The 27,074-nt window shown below is 37.3% G+C and overlaps 1 protein-coding gene across 10 annotated transcripts in view; it reads right to left on the bottom strand.

Annotated features, from left to right (window-relative positions):
* EXOC6 (exocyst complex component 6) overlaps positions 1-27,074 on the bottom strand; it is a 99,135-nt gene that overhangs the window by 19,177 nt on the left and 52,884 nt on the right. For 5 of the 10 annotated variants that reach the window (XM_063338262.1, XM_063338263.1, XM_063338264.1 and 2 more), the window contains exons 18-20: positions 25,100-25,279; positions 15,508-15,649; positions 7,234-7,307 (exon numbers count right to left, since the gene is read on the bottom strand). In XM_063338262.1, the coding sequence (XP_063194332.1) occupies positions 7,234-7,307; positions 15,508-15,649; positions 25,100-25,279 (396 nt within the window). Of the gene's footprint in view, positions 1-7,233; positions 7,308-15,507; positions 15,650-21,961; positions 22,040-25,099; positions 25,280-27,074 lie in introns of those variants that run through there. The other 5 variants (XM_063338260.1, XM_063338261.1, XM_063338265.1 and 2 more) reach the window with 2 other exon arrangements.

Genomic DNA, 27,074 nt, shown 5'->3' with positions numbered 1-27,074 from the left:
TCTATACTATACTTTCCTCTGGAGAAACTGATATGGTTTTTGCCATAAATGGAGTAATGTATCTTGTCATCAAATGGCCATATGTATACAATTTTAATTAAGTAAGGCATTAATAGGGCTACTGAAGTGATATAACAGCATTTGTACACTGAGTTTTTAAAACCTGTTTTCAGGTATGCCCCCTCATTGTCAGTAAGCCAGGATCTAGAACGAAAACTTGGTACACTACCAGTATGTTATTTGCACTTCTCTGCTGAAAAAGGGGCGTTCAGATGCTGAACTGGATACAATCTGTTTTGCACTGAATTTGATGAATGATTTAATGTCCCAAAGAACACACATACACCTGATACCTGGCATGTGTGCTCTTAGTTCCCGGCAGTAACAGGGTAGGAATACCTACTGCTGGGAAATGACTGACTTGCCATCCTGTTTCTAGTCTGCAAATCCTTATCAAGATAGTGTATCCAAAGCCATGCTTGTTTTTGACCCCCTGCTGCTAATTTCTGTGCATTTGTTTTTAAAGCTTCGTAATTCTTACCAGCTGGCAGGTATAAACCCCATCCAAGTAATGAGCTGGTTTGTTTCTGTGTACAGAGCACTGATTGAGATCTTCCTCACAAATATCTATACACACAACTTGTGATCTGAGCCTACTGTGATTGCCTACACGCTTCAAAGAATCTAGTTGAAAAGAAATCAAAAGTAAGAGATTCCATTAGAGAACATAAGTGCTTACAAACAAATTGTCACGTTCGTATGAAGAATTCCCGCTTACTTGTAAGAATACAGTACTCTGAAAAGACATTGTATGTCCTATTGTATGTCCTTTGTGAGTCAGTAAGACACATTTAGCATGCAGTCCCACTCAAATAACTGTGCCATTTTGAATACCGGTATGCACACGCATGCTGTCCCCGTATAATACCAATACATGAGATATTGAGCCTTAAAGCGTCCCTGTTCTGCTCACAGTGTGCCTCAAGCCCTCCTGCTGCTGTAGCGCAGAGTCAATTTGTGGAGAAAGCGAAGGCCAGCAAGAGCGTTGCTTCCACCCCCAGCAAAGCAAGGATCTATGGTCTGAAATCCAAAGAGGTGCAACTCCTGTTTCGTTGCTGTCTGAAATCTGAGCTCCTTTCTTTAGCTGAATAAGCAGCATTGCACTGAAAATTAGAGAAGCACAAATCCCATTACATAGCACCCTGAGGCTGGGCTTCATGTTACAGATGTAACATGCTCCTCTGCTTGTTCAGAGAAGCTGGGGAGTGCAAGGGGGGCGGGAAAGGGATCAGTAAGCATTGTGAAAGAGCCTCTGTGAAGATGAAAGTCGCAACAACCATTTCCCTCAGGAAGTGAAAGATGAAATATTCTATACTACTTGCTAATTAAAAATTCAAACTGTTGCCTTATGAAAGAGAGGCTTACTTTTATCTTTAAACTCTGAAGTTTTTAAGACTTAGTGCTAAGCATACTGTTAGGGATTTCTCCCTCTTGGAAAATCCTGATGTTTTTTCAGGTCAAGACTCTTCTGTGGAGTAGAGGCTAGGGGTGGGTGTACCCTACTAATTTCAAAGCCTAGACCCTGTGTGGGCTGGCAGCCTGTGAAGGAAGCCACAGCACACCTTTAAGGCCCTTGCCCTCCAAGAGTCATGGTGGACAGGTTTGGCAATAGGCTGCAACTTCTTCTCTGAGGTCTACTGAAGGCCTCAAAAGCGTTCTCCACAGGGAAGACAGATGGTTAGAGCTTCGGCATGCTTCAGGTTGGGGGAATCAGAGACAAGCCAGAGCTGAAATCTGTTAGTACCACAGGAAATGAATTCAAATTAAACACTGCAAACAAAACAGTGGGGAAGACTGAGCTGTCAGCCTGCCTTTAGTGGCAGACAACCCCGTGGCTGGAATTAAAGCCCAGTGATCTGTTACACAGTTCCCACCTACAATTAATTACTTCTGAGTTTATCAGGAGGACAGCATCATCTCCCAGTGATGAATAAGAAGCAAAGAAGAAAGAGGAGGACTACAGTAAGTACTAGTAAGAATTTGCTCCTTCAAATAAATTTATATCTGTTGCATGCAACACTACGGTTCAGAAGGTTAGCAATATTTCTCACCAACAATACACCAGAAAATGCATTACAAAATAAATGGACAAGCAACGCAAGAAACTATCAATGTAATTTCCATTATGCTTTGGAATCAGAAGAAAATGTATTATACTTTTAAATATCAAGTATCAATTTTTAGAAGCAATACATACTGTGTATTAACAATAACTCGAGCTCATAGAAGTGCTTATCCACATGCTTATTTACACACGTCTTAATCAAAATGTATGACAAAAATGTATCTTCTAATATTTCCATGGTATATTATTCTGTATATTAATCACATTGATTGTATTATGACTTTAAGTCTGATTTATCTCTAATGTTAGCAAAATGTTAACAGAAATAGCAGAAAATCTTTGGGAATTTTCTCCCATACCTATGCAGAATTTATGGACCTTGTCGCTCACAGCCTTTGGTTTCACAGGCTGGGACACATCACTACCAGACTGTAAACTCTACGTTACCATGTGGGTGGAGATACTGCTACGGTGCTTGCTTAACTATGGAGTGACCAATGGCATATGATTATGTTCACTTGAAACGACTGCCCCTGTTGCAGGACCAGCACTGGCAGCAATTGGAGGATATTAACAACATGTACTTAAGTGCCAAAAGAACACAGATGAGACACAGTTCTCCTCATCCCTGGCAAAATAAGGAAATTCCACAACCGTCAAGCTAGCTGAGTACTTGTCTGAGATCAGACAGCAGAGGCAGAAGGCCTGTTTGAAACTGAAGTAGTGCTCATGGTGGAAAGAAGCAGTAGAAACAACTCGTGAAGTCTAAAGTGAAAAAAAGTCAAGCTACTTTTGCAGCTTAGGTTGTAACTCTGCAGGCAATGATTTGACTTCAAGAATAGGCATTTGTTACCACCCAGTTGATTAAGAACCAGGAAATTTGTCCTAGGACTCCAACTGTTGACCTTGCAGGCTACCATGAGGTTATCGTTCCTGTCCACTACACTCTCTCTCCACAGAATAATGCACAAATTGTAAGATTCAGGCCTTTTCCTCACAGTATTTATGTGTCCAGGACATCCAAGAAACTGCCTCATACTGCAGAACTGTAGCCCTAGACTTTAGGCACCGGAGAACATATCATAACCAGGACAAAACTAATTCATGTCAGAGGCTGAGCTTCCTTAGAGACTAATTCAAGTAGGACAAACTAAGATCTGTTTACTTTTGAAGGTTAATTCCAATTGACCTAGGATCTGAATTGGTAGCAAAATCCCCAAAGTTCATTCCACCTCACTCTGGGCCACTGGACTATTTACCCAGGCTCCCTATATAGACAGTAGCAAGAGATTATATTCAGAGAGCGATGCAGGTCACAAGAGAGCTGGGTCATCTTCAAAAGATGCCAGAGACCAGCCTTGTTAAAGCAGCACATGCCACTTTGATAATCGCCTTGCTGAGCTGGCCTGCCCCTCTGTGGCTTTAAATAAGTGGGGTGAAAGAGTGCACGTAGGTATGAGGTCAGGTCATACACGAAGACAAGTGCCATGAGGCATGACAATTACCGCAGCTGTACAGAACCATGAATCTATCCCAATTTTCTTAGTAGCTGCTTTAGGAGCTGCCAAACTAACTGGAGCTGCAAGTTTCTAGATGATCATGGCCATGTGATTCTCTACTAGTATGGGGAATTGTGTATTGGTGTTCTCCCTGCAATAAACTTCAGGCATCTCTCTAAGAAAATGCTGTGTGTTATTCTGCTTCCTTATCTTTCCACAGCCACTGCCCATCTTCCTGGGTCTGAAGCGCAATCCCTTCTTATCAGCCCAGGGGTGAAACTACATAGGTAAATATATCCTTTGGAGAATAATTAATTGTCTGCTATTGATGCAAAGATTTCCAGTGCTGCAAAAGACAAGTATGTCTTTGACTATGCTCATTACCTACCAGTCAGCATGAAGCGAGTAAAAACGGACTCTTCCATTTGAAGTAAAGCACTCACATCGACAAGACTGTTCAAACATGAAATTATCCTGGATTCATTTTTTTTTTAAGATTACTCCACGTGATATATAAGCTTTTAAGATCTTCAGAAATTGTGACCCCCCGGCCGAAAGTTACTTTTTGTCTTGTCTGCCAAACATATATAGCAGAGCACAGTCAAAACACAAAAATCAGAAAGTCATCTATGCTCATAAAAGCCTTCCTCCTGGCAGAAGAAAACAGAATAGAGAACAAATGCACTATATGAGATTAGACGCCAAGTCAGCTCTGTGAGATGCTCAGATACTATGGTTATGGGAATAGCACAAAAATCTTTATTGACTAGGCTTTCTATGGATTACTAAGATCTTTAAGGAGCGTGTTAAGTATGACTTATATAAGAGCATAAGAGGGGATAGTATAAGGAGAAAGAGGTGGCTCATCAAAGGAAGACAGTGGTAGGTGCCTGCCCCTTCGTGATTCTTGGCCTCTTGGAGCTCCCCGCTACTAACCACTCTTCTTAGAAGCAACTTTTTCTCATGCCAACTGTTTCTCTTTCTGTTTGCTCTTCTACATCTCTGGAAGGAAGAAGGAAAGAACTGGGCTTGCTGAGGACAACATGCTGACCATACATTGTCTTCGGGGAAAGACAGAGGATCAGGAACTGCTAGGACAAAAATACCTATGGCAATTCTTTTCAAAGCTGCTCCTCCCCCCACGGTAATCATCCCAGTGCAGCTCTTCCTTCTCTGTCTTCCAAGCTGGCTCCTTGTAAGTGACTTGACTTCTTCAGTAAAATGTGCTACAATGTTCTACTGCCCAATCCTCATTAATCTTACACATTGCCCTAGTACAACAGAGAGAGAGTAAGCTGTTGTTGAGATAACTGGCTTCCATTAGCAACCATGTGATTGGCAGGACGATAAAGTCTTTTCCCTTGCAGGTCAGCTGCTTTTTAAGAAGAGGGCAATCCTGCTGATCCATCTTTTAGCTACAGTCTCTCACTGAGTCCCAAATCTCCTGCCTTTTAGCTTTGATACGGTTCAAGCTTTCCCCCTTGTATCAGCCCCTACCTGTCATCAGCTCCTCTGTACCAAACAGCCAATATCAGGAGTTTGACCCCAGGGCACAGTCCGGGTGGGCAGGTAAAACCTGACCACTGGACCTACTTCCTTATCTTTCATATCCTGCAATTCATGAAGAAGTATCAAATTCAAACTAAAAAACAGAAGCATGACCTTTTATAAGAACTTTCTGAAAAAGGCTCTGTTGCCTTTCTAAGTATTCTTGAAATGAACTGTCATCCACCCTATTAAGATAGAAATGGATCAGAAATAAGGAAGAGAGGGAAAACACTGCAAATCCTTACGAAATGGTAAGTGTTGTTTTTAATGTCTGCTTGCAATACCTATATGGTTTTGGTGAGGCACACAAAAATGTAGTAAAAACCAAAACAAATATACTGGAATGATTCTACATCTACAAGCTCCAATTGCAAACTAATAAAGAGAGCTGCCCAGATTTTTTCTGTTTATAAAGTATCCGAAATTGATTAGATTCCCATGGCATACAGAGCATCCTCTATAAAGCATTACTTGCATCAAGAGAATTCTAAGTGTAAGTTGCTAACATAAACTGAGAGCTATCATTAGCAACATAATCCCTATTTATGTGACACGCTGGACAGCTGGTGCTTAAAACATACAAAAATATTATTTATTTCCTGTAGCAAGTATGTACACACCCTGCCCTCCTGCATAGTTGGAAATCACATTTTCCCTTGAAACAGACATAGGCTCCGCAAGGATTTATACCACTTTGTTGGATGACAGAAATGGTGCCAAAATCTCTCAACATCCTTTCCCTTCAACCAAACTGACTTAGTACAAATTGGAAGATGTTTAGTCACTTCTAACATTGATAATAAAAGGAGAATAAAAAAGAATTTAAAAGAGGAAGGCTGCTAGTCAAGGCAAGACTTGTGGTATTTGAAGTCTGGCAGAATACATATTCACATACTGAATTCTGGAACTCCTAATGTACACGTATCACATGGACAAATCTTATGGTCACGATCCTATATCCTACTCACATAGTCCACACTTACTCCATTGTAGATATTGTTCATCGTTATATAACTGTGAGAATGTAACAGATAACTCTATCTTTTAACTTTTTGGTTTAAAAATACACTTTAACGAAGTCCTTTCTAACTATTAGGAGAAATTGTAATACATTTGCTTCAGGAATTTTCCCTTCCAAAATGCCTTTTCATTACTTTGTTGTGAAAAATCTACTAAACTATTAAAAGCAAAAATATTCTTACTATATAGATAATTTGGTATGGAATTCCTTGTACACTTCTTTTCTGATGACTTTGACAGGCTTATAATGGTGCTGAAAAATATCATGCAGAAAGCTAAAGACCCTCCATATGCAGTTAATGATTCATTTCATTATTTAAGTAACACTTATACTAGCAATTTTGTGAAGTAGTAAATCCTTTCTAAGAAAGTTTTCAACCATGGAAAGTTTTTGAAAATGAATTGCTAAGGGTGGATATAGTGTCAGAATTTACAGGGAGCAGGGAATAGAGATAACTATGTGAAATTAAGATAAGTAGATTTTAGTCTGGAAAAGCATTCCTTTTGGCAAGAACTGTGGAAAAGTGCTTCCAATATTAGCGCACTTAAAATTAAATATGATACAGAATAAAGATCAGCCAGTTGGAATAAAGCTGCTTTCTGACTGTTTAAAAGAATTCTATGTAACAAATTAAGGAAAGGAAATGCTAAATAATACCATGCCTGATTCTGCTCTCCAGGGAGTAGTTTTGTAGACAGAAGCAATTGCTCAAAATGGAATCAGGCCAGCACACACCAGGGTAACACGTACAATCTTGCAAAAAGGCGTCACAGGATCTTTACAAAATTGTCAGGACCAAAATTCAATCTTATATCCATGTAACAGTACCACCAGTAGCACAGTGCCCCCTAACAACACGTTGGAGAAATAGTTTTATGCTAAATTACAGGGAATAGTGCCCCTAATAACACTTCAAATAACCGCTTTTCAAAACTAATTACATGGGAATGCGAAAACATGAAAGGTTCTTGAATTTAATAACTTCAGCATTGGTCAAAAGGGGAAATTAGTAGGATAAAAAACAACAACCAGTGTCTTACTTGTCTGAGGTCGATGAAAGCTAACTGCAGGGTGTCTCCCTGGAATCCTGGCACAGGCTCAGAACTAGCAAACACTGCAAAGAAAGGTTAAAAATATTACTGATATAGATTTAAAAAAAAAATCTAACAGAAACTCAAGCCTTATGCAATATAAATGCTAGCCAGCATTAAAATGAAACTAGTTTGATAGAAATAGATTAATAACTCACAATGATTAAAACCAACCAACCAAACAAACAAGCCAACCAAAAAAAACGCCTTTCACATCATTTTTCTAATAATCCCAAAGAATAATACCTTTAGGAGTACTATTAGGAATTTTCCTTAAAATTCTAACCCAGTAATAATGCTACAACCACAGAAGCCAACATCTTTTCTTGGCCTCAGGTGAATGATTACTGAAGAATTTCGAAATAATACCAATTCCATGGCTGTCAACATATTTTCAAACATCTGCTTTTGTTACAGCATCTGCGCTATAAAACCCCCACCTCTAGCCAAACAGCAATAAAAGCCAAACACTAAGGTGGGAGTTAGTTTAATGTGTAGACGACAGGTGAAAAGTTCTACGTGCCACAGACAGAGTAGAGCTGAAACGCCTGTTCATGCCTTTTAGCCAGCTCATCAATAATGAACTTCTGCTCTTTTTGAACCCCAAAACAGCCTGTCAAAATTGAAAGGCAAAACTGTATTCAAAATACAAAAAATGGTAACACTTACAGTAATGAAAAAAAGCTACTTGCTTAAATTAGGAAACGATCAATAATTGTCAAATTTGAAAAGAAATATACTTTCTGTTGTTCTTATGCCAGTCACACATTTAGAAGACAGACACTTGCAGAAACACCCCCTGCCTCACATCCCCACTCAAGTTATACATCTTACTTCAAAAAAGCTTAAGAGATTTTTTTCTTATGCTCTTCAGTTAGAGGTCTTAACAAAACAAAGTAGATGATATTACTGTAATCGGTTTAGAGAGGTATCATCTGTGGCAGAGAAAGGTAACATTTTTTTCCAAGCTTGAGAAACAGGTCATTCAATGGTAGAGGAAACAGAATATATGTATCCAAAAAATTTCCAGATCCAGTGCTCAACTCTACTGTGCCACATGGACTCCTACTAACATTTAAAAGTAATATGAAATCCTTAATAGATTTTTTTTTTCATGGTTAGTTAAAAAATTTGGATCATCAAGTGAAAGTAAAATCCAGAAAGACATTGGTGTCCCAGCTAACATGACAGTAAAATAATGGGCTCCATCGTTTACTTCTGAAGGTATGGTTTCAGCTTAGACTAATGAATTCAGATAGACTATTCACAAGTCTAAAAGTTATTATATGTAATGCAACTGCAAATTAAAATAATAAATATTCTTACTTAAGTGGTACAAGAAGCTACTAAGACCATGTCAGAGCATCTAAGAATAGCTTAGTAGTAGATTAATATAGTATCAGAGTAGCAGCTTTACCAGTAGAGGTGGAATTTATTACTTGTACTACAGTAGTGCAAAAATTTTATGGACAGTCACACAATAGGAAAATTAATTAAACTTGAAAATCAACTAAAGGAATCAAAAATAGCAATCAAACACCCTAGGGAGAACATTGGAATGTCACAGGCAAGTATTGGTAACAGTTGGCAAATGCTCACTGATTACTGTATTCAAGTCTGAATTTTAAATTGTCTGGTTTTCCTATTTGGTAAGTAATACCAAGCTTCTAGAGGAGTTTTCGGGAAATTTCAATCTACCACAAAGATACTTTTTAAATTAAAAGAAGAAAGATAAAAAACAGTAGCAAAAGCATATCCTAAAGCCAGCATTTTATAGAGAGAGTTCACTTAATAATAAACTCTTTAAAAGCAGCAAAGAGAAAACAGTCTGTACAACCACCAACCTGCAGAAGAACAAAAGACCTCCAGGCCTATGAAAGCACTTCTGAACACCCTAGGCTAAAGGGTTGAGTGTCTCCATGGCTGCCTTCTGCAAGTATTTCATGGCCACTGGGACTACCCTTTCTTCAGGGACGGACAGGCCTATGATGCTGGCCCCTGTGCTCAGCCAAACGTAGCGTTTAAAGTGGCAACACTCTACTATAGCAGGGAATTCTTAGCAATGCCCCACAGCAAACAGCTGAAGAGATACGTGGGTTGTGAGCTACGGCAGCACACTAATAAGGAGGATAAGCGTGATGGTCAGAAGGGGACTCTTCTACATCCCCTAAACAAGGAAGGGGAACCTGTACTGTTCTTGAAAGAGAATGCCCATCTGTATCTGATCTTCTATGGCTTTCCGTTCATACACAGTTACACTGGGACCAGCTTCCCCCACTAGAATCTGAGCTCCTCCAGCCTCTCCACAGTGCTAGCACTGGGAGAAGGAGGCAAAGGAATGGCTCTAAGGCTCTAATGCCTCTAAGGCAAAGGAATGGCTATAGAATTGAAAAGCACATATAACTGAAAAGCGTGACCTGCAGCAAAACTTTTCAGTTAGCTATTGGCACTTTACACTTTGGGAGGCACCTTCCTATAGTGGGATCCTTTTACTTGCCACAGGGCAAACGTTTGCATCCTTTCTGCAGCTCATCAGGCTAACATAGTTTGAAATTTATCCTAATGCATTAAATAATGCAGTATGACTTAGTTTCTCTATGTAGTACATACTATCATTGCAGTTACAGAACAAGAAGCACACAAGGTACCAAACTTAATTATTGTATATGCTTTGTTCTCTTTAACTACAATTTTGTATTATAAATGCATTTACAACACCAGGGACACTCACTCTAGCACAAGCATTTATTCTCAGATTTGGGTCATTTTTGACAAGTGACTACAGTAGAATTTGTTTCATTATTACAATTTCATGAGTTCAAAGGGCAAAAAGATAATCTACTTACGGTAACGGTCAGACAGTTCCCCCTCCGCCCTCAGCTCAGGGCTTTTAAGTTTTGCTAACAATTTTACAAAGCTAATTAAATAGTTTCTACTGCACAGCATTTTAGGAAGATATTATAAGAACAGGATTAACATTCTTAATGTCTTTGTCCTAAGGGTCCTTTTCCAGATAATAATGAAACATTGTCATATATACATCTTTTAAAATATTCACCCCTCACATTCATTCTAGGCTTAAAGAGGATTTGGAGGGGTAGGAGGCTGGTTGGTTGGTTGTTTTAGCATGCATAGGAGCATTCAGGAATTTTATAATATGCGAGAGTGAAAATGCAAAGATCACCATTAAACTATCACATGTAGGGGCAAAAAACTAGCTGCTTGGCAGTTTGAATCAGAAACTTCAATGTTTTCAGGAAAATAGGCTGAAAATATGCATTACATGAATCTGGTATTCACAAGATTTTTGTTAACACCTTCCCTGCACTTTGGTGATACTGTGTGGACCTTTTCTGTGTATATAGAACAAGATCTTTGGCACAATCTGTGTCCACAATATATACAATCTCAATGTACTTCCTACAACAGCCAGTTTGGGAATTTACAGGAGGTAGGAACTAATGAAAAAAGTATGTAATAATACAAAAACAGGCTGTGAGGTAACACACACATGAGAATGGCAAATTTAAATATTGTAAAGATGACTTCAGTCCATTTTCTTTTGAATACTTTGTTTTGAACTTTTCATTACATTTTGTATACCGGATATATGTGAATTGATGTATATGTGTTAATGGATATCTTAAGAGGCTGTGTCTGATAAGACGGAATTTAAGACATCTCTAACTGTAAGTTGTACTGAATTTCTGCACACTACTAGATTTATTAACAGGTCTCTTAATTTTATTCTCCCACAACCCCCTGTGGTTATGCCTCTCTGTTGGTCTGGGAATTCAGTACCTAATTCCTGACAAATAGTTTTGCTGCTCAATGGCAGAAATTCAAAACCAGAGTCCAGACTTTGGCTCCAAAGGTAAATTAGGACAGCTTTACTTCAGCCTCATAGCATCGACCCACAGGCAGGATGGCAAGGCTACAAATGTATTTTTAAAGGAAGCACAGAGAATCAGGTGACTATCTCGGCAGCCGTCAGCCACTTTGCAGCCCTGTTGGATGCTCCAGCTGTTCAAACACGCCTGGAGGGAGCCTGCCGAGGGAGCTGCCAGCTGGCCGGGCAGCAGCCCCCAGCCCTGGCCCCAGCACCCGCCACATCTCGCTGCTTCCCCTCGCTCCCGAGCTGCCATATGTGACCGGCAGATGAAGGATGGTCTCAAGTGAGTTAAGTTAACTTGACTTCCCAGATGGGAGAGGAGGCAGGTAAAGTGAGAGGCCTCCAGACGAGAATGTAGTGCCTTTTCAAGGGAAAAACAGGATTTGAGTTCCTCAGCTTCTGGCATGCCCACCTGGAGATTACCTTCATGTATGCTCAACAAAGAGCACTTGGGTCAAGATCTCTCTTGCTCTTGGATACTGCAGCTCTGCACACAGTGGGTGAAAAAAGAGGGATTGGCAGGAAGCCCTACACAGGGCTGGGTTAGGAAGGTGTATGGCATCCTGCTTTGTGCTAATTCTCTGCTAACCCATGCTCATTTATAGGCAGGACCCAAAACCCTTTCATCCTTGCACAGATCCATGTCTGGGTGAAGAAGGATGCCCACTCAATCATGCCTCCTCCTGTCAATGAATCCCATCTCACAATTCAGCTATGTTAAAACACATAAATGATAAAAATTACATTTAACTCTTCCGGCAATTAGAATTTCTGACAAGTTCTAATTCCTTAATAAAAAGCTGATGTCAGGTCTCTAGATCTGGATGGTGTCTCCAAAAAGCTCATTTTCTATTATGTACACCTTGCTTCTCATAAAGTGAGATACAGCAACCTACACTTGAATTTCATCTTCAAGACACAGCAAATGCTGCCCTTCCCCAGGGCGCTGAAATGCAATGTCCATATTCTTTGGGTTTTATTCAATGGGACCTAGGACATTCTATTTTTCTGAATACTGTTGTAAGAACCCCAATCATCCTAGTGGAAGATCACCGCTGAGAAAGAATGGTGTAAAATACAGAGGCAAAACACTGCTCCAAGTTATAAAATATGTAGAGAGTGTAGAGAAATACTTCAATTAGAACAGGAAAAACTGAAATCGAACTGAAAGCTTTTGGAACATTTGGAAGGAATACAAAAAACCTTACCAGAAGCAGAGTAAGAAGGTCATTGCTTTTTTTTTTTTTAATAAATCATCAGAGAAGACCAGCTGATACTATCACTATTCTTGAGCAAAAGTATCAGATACTTCCAGATTTTCTGCTGTGCTTTTTACAGTTAGGTACTTTGCATAGAAATGCAGTGCAGAATAATGAAATCCCAGAGTTCACCACAAGATCACCTCCTTCCCTTCCACCTTCCTTCCTTTCTTGGAATTTCACTTATCATTCTACCTATTTGCTGTGACTAAGAACTTCAGCACTTACTGACTTTAACAGATTGCTGCTTATTAACAGATTATTGGGTTGTTGGTTGGACTGCTGATTGCTTTTTAACAGAGAAGATAAAATATGACAAGTAATGACATTTTCCTACTTTTATTTAAATCTTCTCCAGTTCACATTAGAAAGAATAAAAATGCAATGTTAAAGATGAGAATAAATATCTAGAATATTGCCAAGAATTTTTAAAAATGTATCTTCAGATATTCACAACTTTCTACATCTCACGTAACTTCTAGTTCAAAATGCATATGAGTATACTCCACTGTTTATAAGAAAAATGTCAAACCCATGTATGCAATACAGTAGGAAACTACCCAAGAGTTGTGAATTATTTGCACACTCTAAGCACTAATTGAAATGTCACTGTGTCACTGTCGTATCCATTAATCCCAAAGTGACAAAGAATAAAGCTGGGGGAGGGTGATGAGCAAGAACATAAATCACAGGCATCACAGTGAGGCCTGGAATGTGCCTGTGACGGACCTTATGAATGAAACCACAACAGCAAAGCGGTCTGAGCAAAATCTTGTGTCGATCCCTTATTCCACAGATTGTAAGATGTCCTTCGCTGCAACACACTACTCTGACTTCCATAATTGTATTGAAACTACTCAAAGGGTTTCTGTGCAAAACCAATTTTTTTCTAACATCCTTTTTAAGCTTTGTAGAAAGGAATAATTAAAGTTTATTCTATCTGCATCTGTACATCCCACTCTAGAAGTTACGCAATGGTGGAAAGAATGCATTTTTCAGTTACTGGTTTTACTAGTACTTAACTAACTTTAAGTTACTAGTTTTCTGAAACTTTCTCACTTTGGCCCAAGGTTTCCCACATCTTGTTCATGCCACATGCTCAGTATAACAGCTACATATAACAAAACATGTTGTCTTAAGGTTGTATTTTAATATTAAAATAATGAAAAGTTATCATGGTAGATTAAATAAAACTCTACTAAGATCTCTTCATTGATCAAAGTTTCCAGTGTGCAGCAACTAAAGATGGTAGAAAGAGTGGTAATAGAAATTAGGAATTCTCAGGGCAAAGGCTGAGAAGAAAAAGGTCTGAAAACAACCCAGAGACCAGATGACAGCTGAACTCGTTGGGACTTCTCATTACTTTCCTGTGAACATACTGTTCATACCATGAAAGTTACCTGCAAGGCATGCATTTTATTGCCTGTGCTGCTAGAAATCCCCAAGTGAAACAGTGAATTGGTTAATCTATAGAGTAGTGAAGTACTGTGTTATTCACAGATGATATTTTAAATATTAGAAACGTAATAATACGGTAGTGGGCAAGCTTTCTTCGCTGTTACACTATTTGTTTGGAAGGCAGATGACTGTGTAGTGGGTGCACCAATTCAGCTCGTCTAGATGGATGATTACGGTATCCATACTATGAATACTATGGAATTTCTGTTTTTACAACTGGGATCTTTTTTACGTCTAGGAAAGTACACAAATGCACATACATGTACCCCTACCCACCTACCTGAAAATAATACTATGAAATTTGCAACATCAAGCATACTAAAAGTAAAAAAAAAAGTCAAACCATCATTTGTTTGGCCAACTTGTGCAACCATGAGACAAACTTTAATGTCATGATCACAAATATTTTTTCAGTCGGACCCTGATAATCCCGTCAGTTCATTCCACGCACTGAAAGGCCTTAAGGCTATATAACGAAGGACTGTCAGAAAGATGCTGGCTCTACCTGTTACAGAGTTTAGCTGCAATGCAACAAATAAGGCAGGAGAAGGAAACACAAGCATATGGTTAAAACGTCAAAAATGCCCCTTAACTTTGTCCCTGGACTCCCACAAGAACCCTTTGTGATGCTAACCACATTGCTTGAAATCAAATTTCCAGTTTCCCATAGATGTCTGCTAATTGAGTAGTCATCAATTTTTTCACATGTCCAAACTAAGATCCTCAGGATACGACTTGCAGAACTGCCCCATTTTACAGCTGTCACCGAAATCACTGAGACCCAAAATACATAAGCTTCAAACACATGAGCTTCAAACACATAACAGGAAAGATACTTTGAAGAAACGGAGTATAAGAATCTAAAAAAACGCTTTGAAAAAAACCATCAGTGAGCCCTTCCACTGTATCTCAGCCATCAACTATAAAACTAGACCTAAAACCTATTCATAACACAGTGATGCTATGGAAGTAACTTCCTTCATACAGATTAACAGTTCACCCGCAGCAGTGAGCTCCACGCACAACACGAGCAAATTAATCCTGCCTTCAGTGCTGGACTGAACCAGTTTTATAAAATAATTCTGATGCTATACTTTGAATAGCAAGAATAAAACAACATCTGATGTTTACTAAATGGGTACTATTATTCTGCACAGTGAGTAAGGCAGTATTAGTTCTAGAAGGGAGGGAACCCTATGTAACAGTACTTTCAAAATTTGTATTATAATGAATAAACTCAAGAGGGAAAATTAAAATTTCACAGACATTTGACCTTTTTTTTCTCAACTATAAAAGCATAATATTTATTTAGTGATTTGGGGCAATTTTGTACCAGACTTTTTACTGGATATATCGATTATGATCCCAACAGGAGTAACAAGAGATGTACTTTTCAATCAGATACATGATTTTAAAAAAGTTTCATTAAAAAAATTCCCAGAAATTTTAACATACTTACTCATAAATACTTTTACAAGAAACTCTACTGTAATAATTTTTTTAAAGGACAAAGTTTTAGTAGATTATGTAAAAAAAATCATTATATGGCTTACATTGAAGAACTTTTTTGCAGTTAAGACAGATATAGATAGGAATTCTGGAACATCTACTTACGTTCACACTGTATCACGTCTAAATTAAACTGCTGAATTGCTCCCATACTTATTTGCCTTAATTCACTGTCCAGTAGCATCTGCATTAGGGACATTGAAAGATGCTGGCAGGCTGACATGCAAGCTGTCTGGGCCACTTTTCCCTAGTAGAAAGAGCAACAGGTTTTAAGATAGAAACAAACGACATGTCACTAAAGAACTGCTTATCTGATTTGATTTTAACATACACTCGAAGTCTTAATGATGCAGGACTTAGATTAGAAGGAGAAAGATAACACTTGCTGTTATTTCTTTGACCTACTGTCTTTGTTTCTATTAAACCAAATGGGGAACTAAATTAAACATATATTAAAGCAATTATTGATATTTCTTCCAGAAATCCAACAGTCTCAACAAATACAAGGACATTTCCAAAATAATAACAATATAAATTGCTGAAGCATATGAGCATATGAACAGCTTTGTGGATTTATTTTTTTTTTACCCAAACAGAATGAAAGCAAGAATGTAATGAAAATCAACATGCTGCATATTTTTAACAATAGTCAGTTACAAACCCCCAAGCTTTATATAAACCAAACCCATTGCTTTCAGTTGGGGCATTTCTTATAACAGCTTGTGCTAATTATTGGCACTTTGATTGCTTGAACTCCATCCAAAGCTTGATACTAAATTATTTAAAATATTCATGCTTATCTATCATCTTTTCAGATGCTTAATAAATCAGTGCTGTCAGTAATCAACTACTTACAAAACGAAATGTAGCCCTCTGCTGTACGAAATAGAAATAATTTTCCAATCACAGTCTAGTTAGTAACATTTCTCTTGACAATGTATATATAATTGAGAGAAATAATTTTCCAAACATGAGACCAAAACACAAAGCACAAAATCAGAAATTAATTTGATAAATTATTAAAAAATTTGTAGCAAAAAATTGAAAGATATTGAAAGTCTACCTTAGAATTAAGACAACCAAGTAAGACCAGATACCCGATCGGATCATAGAATCATAGAATCATTTAGGTTGGAAAAGACCCTTGGGATTATCGAGTCCAACCATCATCTCCACTCTACAAAGTTCTCCCCTACACCATATCCCTTAACACTACATCTAAATGAGTCTTAAACACATTCAGGGATGGTGACTCCACCACATCCCTGGGCAGCCTATTCCAGTGTCTGACCACTCTTTCTGTGAAGAATTTTTTCCCAATGTCCAGCCTAAACCTACCCTGCTGCAGCTTGAACCCATTCCCTCTTGTTCTATCACTAGTTACCTGTGAGAAGAGGCCAGCACCAACCTCTCTACAATGTCCTTTCAAGTAGTTGTAGAGAGCGATGAGGTCTCCCCTCAGCCTCCTCTTCCTCAAACTAAACAGTCCCAGCTCCTTCAATCGCTCCTCATAAGATTTATTCTGGAGGCCCTTCACCAGCTTCGTTGCCCTCTGTACTCGCTCCAGCACCATTCTATTCATAGCACTGCAAACTTTTAGGAGCAGAGCGGTCTTGGCTTTCAAATGCAATTATGAAACTCTAATTTAATGTACTTATAAACCACGCTTTTCAACTGACATCTATGTTACAATATGTATTGAAACAAAGGTAACTATTAACAAGCTTACACGAAAGAAATCATAATTACTTAATACACCTACTGGAGCACACATCACTATCGTTTTACTTCTTATATCCATCAGTAAAGCAATGAGACCTATTCTCTAAAACAATGGTTTTCCAGCTGTTTTCTGCAATGTCAGGTTGATCAATTCACTGTTGACTCACAGAAACACACATAAGCAGTGAAAAATGGTAAAGACAGACAGCAATTCACTGCCCCAAAAAGTCTGGAACGTTCTGCTCCAACATCTGAAGAGCCAGATCTTGTCCTTAATAAAACAACTTGCTCATATAAATGAATTTTTATGTGTACATATAACAGAAAGCAAATTCGGCCCTAAATATTTTGTACTTTAAAAATCCATTCTTTGTTAAAATGTAATTAAAATGTAGACAATACAATGGAAAGTAGTCACTCTCCTCACATGTCACACTGAAACATTAAATGGCTTTTTCTAATACCTCTTTATCAGTAGGACACCTTGAACTGTTAGGAGCTTTATATCTAAAATGAGATGTCAGTTTCTTAATTGAAAATCTCAGAAAAGCAAATAACATTTTGACCAAAATAGATGAACTGACAACAAGGAATGTAAGAAACAATGCAAGAACAGCATGCTCCCAAGCCCATTGGTAACTACACGGGGAGATACGCAGCTCTATTCCCCAAGCAGAACAATATCAATATGAATGGAAAAAAAAGAAAAGAGGAAAAAAGGGGGAAAAAAGAAGGAAAAAAGGAGGCAAGAAGGGGAATCAATGGGCCACAGTTCATTTAATTACAGTGTAGTAGGTTTGAAATACTTAATGGAAATGTCATTTGATTTAATGGAACAACTAGTGCATCTCTGTTTAATGTACTGCTCCATCAAATCAGCTCCATGTCCTATTTATGCTGCCACTATAATGTAATAAAAGTTCAACCAGATTAATAGGTTGTCAAGAAAAATTTTAACATTCAATTTATTTTATATGCAAACAATATGTACTCCTCTATTATTTTAAATAAAAGACAGAATTTTATATTTCTAACAAGCATCTGTTGTTAATTGTTAAAATCTGGCAAATATCAATAGTACTGGAGCACAAGATAATGGTTACAATACAGAAATGACATGGTAAAAGCCACTTGGACTTTAAATAAGTCCAATACATAAATAAGTCAAATACACGTACGTTTAATGCTTATTTTAAAATTTCATAAAATGAAAACATCCTAACACTTAAACTATTTCCAACTATGTAACTTGAACTACAGGCTTATTGTTCAAATGACACATCAACAAATAATAGAAGTTTACTATACACAGTTTATACTTAATACAATCACTCGGTTTTCTTAAATCTAGAGAAAAAACGAAGCTACAGATAGCAATCAAAATGCTGAATTTTAACTGAGAGAAATGTGAACTTTACTGTTATCCTCTTCAAAATTCAGTGCTTCCCAGTTCAAAATACATTGGATGTACAATATCCAGAAAAGAATGAAATTCAAATTCGTGTTCGACAAATGAGATCTAGTAAAAAATCTCTCTCCAAATTTCTACCATCCACCAATTAATCAGTTCCTTGCCATTTATTCATAATGCATTTTGAAGAGGAAATTTAAGGATTCATGAACATAACAATAAGACATTTCTTTTCCAGAATTAAATAAATCTTAGTTAGTTTTAAAACATTCTTAACGTTTATTATTTGTCCGTTTGCCGGGATTTTTTTAATTACTATCATTTTTTTTAAGGAAGGGGGTGGCCGTGGTTACTGTATGTAGTAATTAAATACCTATATTCAATAGCATGCAGAGATTCAGCAGGCTTCTCACATGTGCTCCAGTTGCCTCCCATGTGGAGACACCACTATTATCTCCGCTGCGCCTATGCTAATTGCTGCTATCTACAAAACCTATTCTTCCACTCAACCAACGTAAAGTTTAAGAAACAAGGACCCTATTCTATAAGCAAAAACACCTGCTAACAGTGTTAAAGGCAACTGTTTTTTCACCCAGCCTTCACATTTTGCTGAAATACAAGTTTGTAAAAAGAAAAAACCCTTAGACAAACTTCTTATATTTCAAAGGAGCTTGTAAAGAGAATCTGCTGACATATTAAATCCTTTTTTATAGGACCCAAAGCTTTTCTTCTAAGAACAATTGCAGTAGAGAGACATTTGGCTCCTAGGGAATTCCCAAAGGGTCAGCCATATGCATCCTTCCACGGCACCTTCGCGATACTGCTAAGACCCATGCTAGCTGTCTCAAAAGCAGCTTTCATCATTCACTATGGTGTCAGTCAATATGATTTATGGACTGCATTCAACAAAGTCAAAGCATATAGAATGAGAAATATGACTACAATCTGCTAATTTGTTTTGTATTGAGCCACTTAGGAGTCAAAGACCTGATGTCAGGCTGAGACCGGCAACACAATTAACTAGCCAGTGACAGATTCATCCATCCTCCCTGCCAGGCTGTGCCAATCAAAGACAGCATGAAGCGGCATTTGGAGAAACCAGTAAGAAAACCCATTCTCTAAGTAGCCTGTGGAGGCTGTTGATTGACAGTTTTTGAATATAGCTGCAGAAAACCACCCCCCCTTCACCCTCAATGCAAGCTGTGAAATTAGGCTTTTGCTGCCAATCACAGAAACAATAAAATAACACAAACTGCCATCCTCAGCATAAAAGGAAGTAACAAAACTTATCTTGTTAAATCCAAGTTAAGCTGAAGAATTGATTTGAAATGACATAATGAAAAGCTTTCTGAAAATGCAAAGAAACTTAACCACAGATTGTATCAGTCATAATACTGAAGTATTATATTACTTTATTACTTAACATCAGGACTAAAATCCAACTTCTGAACTATTGATAAAATACAAGTATACTAAAAAACATTAATGGAATTTTTAAGAATCAATTTTACTTTCAGTCTCTGCCCCAAATTCTACTGAAGTAATAAAAAAATACCTATTCGAAAGTAATTTGTAACTGTTACTTTTGAATTGTCATTCTTTTCCAAGGAGTTATCCAATACTAACTTTGTACTGACAAAGCACAGATCTAGAATAAAACTTCAGCTAATTCTAAACTTAGATTAAAACCACTTAAATATACATCCTCTATAATTTCAAATTAATTACCTGATCTGAAAATAAAAGGTATGATTTTTTTTAACTGTTCAAAATAAAAACTAAAAAATGCAGGTCCTTAATAAGAAATTTGATCACCCAACTGATTTCATGAGATTAATGGCTGTACAATGAAATTTTAGTTTGCTTTTTGATTCGAAGTATGTAATGACACCATAAACTGCAATATGAACTTAAAATGGGATGTAAAAGATCCTGAAAACAGCAATAATCTCAAAAGACTAAATTTTTGTAACTTTAGAAAACAGAACTGTTTAAAACTGCCTGACTCTCAAGTTATAGCCTTTCAAAAGCAATACAGCCTCTGTGCTCTGCATCTCTGAAATTCTGCTAGTGCTTGGTCATGACAAAACCAGCACACTGACGCCTATTCAACATTAACAAGAAATATTTCTACACAAAACATTCAATATTCCTAGTGCTCATGACACCTGTTAGCTTAACAGAAATCACAGAAATGCTCATTGGAATGAGCCACCAATGTCATCTTGTCCAACCTCCTACTTGGCGTAGGACTATTGCCAACACTGGTTCAGGTCCATCATCCTTTTTTCTGGCTGAGCCTTCAAAACAACTGAGGACAGGAACTCAACAGCCTCTCTGGGTAATCTCCTCCAACACCGCACTACTCTCTTCATGCAAACGTTTTCCCTAACATCAACGCTTCATCTTCTCCCAGACTTCTATTTGTCACCATAGCAACATGTGAATTTGGCAGTCCTACCAAGAAGAGTTTGGCTCCATCACCTTTGTACCTGTCCTTCAAGAGGTTGTAGGCTGCCACTAGATCTCTCCCCAGCCTTCTCTTTAACTAAATAATCCACCTCCCTAAACCTCCATTTGTTAGTCATTGTTCTAGGCTCCTAACAATTTGTAAGCCCACTGCTAGATCCTCTCTCCAGATTCACAGAGCTACAACTCAGCCAACTGCTTTCCAGACTGTAACAATGAACGGGGTTATTCCCACACTGTGTTCTCTAAGTGCCTTACACATTTGTTCACTTAAACAGTGAACAGCAGAGTGTACATTTGCTGCTCTACATTCCTTAAGTGTACATTGCTTAAGTGAACAAGATTCAACCACATTTTTACACAAAATTAGTAAAAGTAAGTTCAGAAATTGAATATTCAGAAGTGACTCTTAACAGAATAATATTAATTCCAACACTTTCGTTATCATAGAAATGCTTACGCTAAATCAAAATAAACTCCTTATACAAAAAATTGATGACCTGAAAATAATCAGGGCTTTGAAGAATTCTTCAATGCAATCCATCATATTCTTAAAAAAAAATAAAAATACAATAGAGCACACACATTCCCTTGACCCCAGGAACGATGGAACTTTCACTGATTCTTTATGCTGTTACCTACCCTTATTCTGTATGCACGTCTCATAGCTGCATTTTGATACCTGACCTCTCGTCCAAAAGGGCTCATAGTCTCCTCTAAATTATCTCATTTGGGATGCAAGGCACACCCCATCAACCTTCTGCAAGGTTTTTAGGGCCCCTGCTGTCCCAGTATACGAAAGCCCAATGTTAGTCATTACCCTGATCCCTGCATGCAACCACACAAGGTACACAGCAAGTCATCATGATTAAATGATTAAAAATTGAAGCAATAAGCCTGCAGGCAGTTCATAGTTTTTCAGTTCACATGCTTTTTCTTCATCTTGCGTCTACTTACCGACATAGCTGCATGGTCATTGTTGTTATTCTGAGAAGGAAACCAGTAAGGCAATCAAAACAAAAAAATTAAGATGTACTGTCAACATCAAAAAAAAAAAAGAATAAAAAATTGGTAGCAATAAAAGGTAAAGAAAAGCTTCCAAAAAGATCAATTACAGCTACATAATTCCTTAAATTATTTTTTTTATATCTGTGAATGTACATAGTATTTTGTCGAGGCATAACAAAGAGATTATACTTTAAGTAATACTAATTCAGCAATAAAATATTTTTCTGTAATAAGGAAAATATAAAAGTAGCAAACTTCAAATGACAAAGAGTCTGCTGATATGCCTTTCCAGAAAGTTTTCATGATAATATATAATATATTCCAAAATACTTAGGTTAAAAAAAAAAAAAGGCATGTTTACCATCTTGGCTTACAGAGGCTATCTGTATGTTATTAACATACTTTTGTTGAAGTAAGACTTACAATGGCTCAGGACAGTAAGAATCTAAATGTAACACAACCCATTAATAAATTTTAACATAAATCTAATGGTAATATAACTGCAGGGTAGAAAAAAAAGCTATTTTCTTTTCCAAAACTACTTCTTAAGTACAATAAACAAACACAGAGGAGAAAACTAAGATATAAAACTTAAGAGGAAAAAAAAAAAAGCTTCAGAGACGCAAGACATTTCCAGTGATTCAACAGAGATACCAGACCCCTACTAAGTTGTGCCATGAAGTGTGCAGTTTCAGTAAAATTGAGATCATGGTCTACCTAATTTAGATCTCTAATGTTCCAATAAAAATAATACAAATTGCATAAAACAGGTATGTAACAAAAGATGTGGTTTTTAAAAGTTATGTCTACATTAGTACAGAAATAATTCAGTATAGCCCCACATGGAAGCACAAAAGGAGACACATCCCTGTGCATTTACACAGCTTACACATACAGCTGAAATAAAACAAGACTCTAATGACAGGAATTTAACGACTGCAATGAAAAATTGTTAAAGAAAGTATCATAACACCTCTACAGGAAGACTACGGTTTGAAACAGCATCAAAGAGAAAGTCAGTGACCCTTGAACAAGACTATGGAGAAATAGTGTGGCCAACTAGTGCCCCCAGCCCTAACACAATGCCCACCTCTAACATGATCAGATACGCTAAGGTAGGAAGAGAAGAGATTCTTCTACTTGTTCTGCTCTTTTCCTTAATAGAATTAAAGCCAGTGCTAGGACTTCTGTACTTTGACTTCTAATTACTGAAAAGGTTCTGAGAAACTATTTTGAGCAGTGGAATGTTTCTGCCAGACATACAAAAATTGTTATAGAAATGGCACTGTGACATTAACGGAATAATCCATTAATGAAAATAAATATTAAAACTATTACAGATCTTAAATATGGCATATGAGAACCTAGCTTAGTTTAGCACTCCAAAGCACTTAATATTTTAATGAGTTATGGAACCTAGTTCTGGGCTTATCTTTGAAAATGATTTTACTATAAATTTTCTTTTTATTAAAATAACTTACAAATCTAACCAGAATCACCATAATCACAACAAAACTGTATACACATTTTCATGTAACCTTCATAGCTCATGCACAACAACATTCATAGGACTGTACATTTCTACAATTGGCCAAGTCACAATAGGGAGCAACACACATGACAAGTTAAAAATTACAAGAACCCTCTTGCCAGACCAGACCAGTCATCCATACAGTTCTACAGCCTGCCTGTTCCCTGACCAGAGTTTGAAATTACCAAATAACCTCTTCACAGGAACTAGCTTTCTCCAAAGGTTGACTTGTGCCCCCAGGCACATACTTCTACTCCTTTCACACTTTTCAAGTCCTAATGTCACAGCTGCTTCCTTCCATCCCTCGTAACACATTATTTTGTTCTGTCTGTGGCTCATTTCCAAACAGCTGTATCACAACATACATTCATGGCAGACTTCTGTACGTCCTTCTCTAGAAGGTGCGCATCTCTCAACTGCTATACGCATATGACCATTGAGGAGCAGTGCCGTTTGTTCACACTGCTTTGTATGTTAAGTTACAATGAATTTAACTATCTAACAAACTTGCTATTCTTTGTCAAAAAACGCCCAACTGATGTGGCACAGAAGCACATGCCTCATGCCTCACATACACATCAATGTTATGTGATAAATTTTGAGTGGGTTATGTCTTCGAGTCAGTAAAAACAAAGGAGACTGAAGAGTCACAGCCTCTTCACGTGTGATTTGGAAGACCAGATAAGCCCACTAGGCCAGCAACTTCAAAACCTTGCTGTGCATGTAAAGAAATTATCTTTTACTTCCATTCTGGAGCCTCAAAACATTCTATGCATTGAGGACTTATTCTTTATAGGCATTGCTTGTGGGTAACGCACTCAGACATCAGTGTGACAGCAGCAACCACGGACAAGCTAATGAATAGCAGATGTAGCTTGAAAAAGTTATTCAAGTTACTCCAGATCTATAAAGCTATAGACTATTATGGTGATAAATCAAACAAGAGATAGTCTTTTTTGTCTTAAAGCAAAGGGAAATCAGACAACAGAATGTAACAAGTAGTACATAAAACAGGTTAACAGTACCCTTTTACCTAGGAGAAAGTAACACGGGATATATTTGAATATGAACAAGGATTCATTTCAATGAAGCTCAGTTAACTAGAATCAAATGACTTTTCATGATCAAAAGTATTTAGCTAAAAACAACCTCGGAAAATCCAAGACCTCCGCAACGTTATGTACAAATGCAGGATTTGCACCAATTCTGCATTGTTTGAATCAATGCATGCGTACACAGAACCAATACGATTAATTAAAAAGACCATCTGATGCTCTAGAAACCTGCATGAGTTCTTCCAGTATTTGTAAATTAGCTGTTGTTAACAATATTACTAAAATATTTGAAAGTATTTTCTAAGTATTACCACGGGTAAGCATCATCAACATACTGAAACACATCTGAAAATACATTTGTACCGAAAAAAGATAAAAAAAAAATGTATCTGCCAGCATGTGCACAATTAAAAAAAATCACATCTATCTTCAAAATCTTACTATTTTAAAATAAAATAATGCCCCGATAGTTTGAAATTAAACTTAATTTTGAACACTTACAGGTAAATGAGTAAAAACTTGAAACGTGCTTCTTAAAAAGTTAATAAGGTCCATTAAGTATCCACTAGCTCTTCCATCAGATTCAGACATTGTCCAATCATAATCAGCAATCTGAATAAATTCATCTATTTTTTGGTTAAGTTTTGTGTATATTTCTCCTTCTGCAGCATGCCTTGCATCCTGAAAAAAAAAGAAGTGTGCAATTATCAGAATTCTAGAATATTATTAGAATGCAGACAAAATTATATTAATCAACAAAACAGAAGTCTTGTGTTTTTCTTAGATTCAAAAAATATTTTATTGAAATCAATATTTTAACTTCTGTCTTACGATAAGTCTGAGGTTGCAGTTTTTGAAGCACTCCCGTAATCTATACTATAAGAGTGTTCAGAACAGAATATTTCTACAGAATAATCTAAGTTCTCAGAGAAGAATGAAATTCATCTGAATTTGGAAACAAAGCAATTGCTTTACTCTCTTCACAACAATCAATCACCTTTAATTCAGCCTAACAAATTTATTTGTCCTCTTTTACAAAGAAAATAATGAAAGAACCTAATTATTTTATCTATTATGCCCAGAAGTCCAGCAATTGTATGATTTTTGTGTAAATAATGCCTTAAAGCTGCGTATCTGAAGAATACGCACCATTTTTCATCCTCCTTTAAATATCCTGATCATCACACACCATGATTCAGAGCACTCCCCTACTTCCTCCCACCCCTACTTTTTGTTCTGCCACTGCCCAGATTCTACTTTTTGAAATAGTAAAGAGGTAAAGTCTAGCATTTCCTGTGAAGTGAGTTTACGATGCTATCTACGTGCCTTATTTGTTTAGGGGACATCCTCCTAGATGCAATGGGATCTACATACAGATGCTCAATAAGGTGTATCTTGCTAGAACAGCATGCGTTTGCCAGCCTGGAGCTTTAAAGACGCTCGATAAATGCCACGTTCTAATTTGGGCTCAATGTAAAACTTTCTTCACTGATCTTGAGAAATAATTCAAATAAGACACTTGATTTAAAGTGAACTGGTCAGTTGCTGAAGGTTTTTAGAGAGTAAAAACAGGCTGGATGTACTGGAGCAACATAAAAGTGGATGAAATTCCCATTGCTCGTTTCCTGTGGGAGAACACAGTCCAAAAAAATGGCACTTCAGAAAGGTGCAAATAAGAAAGGCAAAAAGAAAAAGGAAAAAAAATAAATCAAAATTATCTGAGCTTGAAGACGGTATCACATTGAGTGTGTCAAATTTAGTCTTGAGTCAGGCCAAAGGCACTTCAAGAGGAAGCAAGAAAGCATGTGGCCCTGCCGTGTATAAATATCAAAGTACAATCCCCTAAAATTACCTATTTATGCTTAGTGCGACTGCTGATTTAAACAAAGAAAAACAATGGTCATTCGAAGCTGGAAAACATGGCTATAAATACTGAAAGTGACACAATTTTTTAAAATGATAAAATGAAACAAGTTTTAGTGTTTGTGTGGTGGTGTTTTTTTTTAATTTCCACCAATGTGAAACAATGCTTGGAGAGTTTGAAGGACGTCATAAAATGAGATCTTATATACAAAAATAAAATGAGAAAAACAGCCCTCTAAAATAGTAGACATGAAATAGGCCTGAAGGCTTCTATTAAAAAAATACAGTGTAGGTGTACTTATAAGATCACCTCATGGAATGTAAATGTGATCAATGCTGCTAATAAAAGGAGATTTTTTACCACTTGGAAAGAATGGAGGTGACATGATTTGCCACCAGGAGATGAATTTAATAACAGTAGAACATACCAAACTTTGTGAGGGCCCAGTTGGGGAACTGCAAGCAGTTTTTCATTAAAATTGAAGGGGGGGGGGAAAAGAGGGATTAACGAGAAAAGAATTTTCTACTATAAGTGGAGAACATTGTACTAACAAGTTCTCCAGGGAAAGAGACAGGAGAGAAACCGTAAAAAAAATTCTTACGTGTTTGTCAG

Source organism: Chroicocephalus ridibundus, chromosome 6, assembly GCF_963924245.1.
Source record: "Chroicocephalus ridibundus chromosome 6, bChrRid1.1, whole genome shotgun sequence".
Classification (NCBI taxonomy): Eukaryota; Metazoa; Chordata; class Aves; order Charadriiformes; family Laridae; genus Chroicocephalus; species Chroicocephalus ridibundus.
This window is presented reverse-complemented; position numbering and strand designations above follow the sequence as displayed.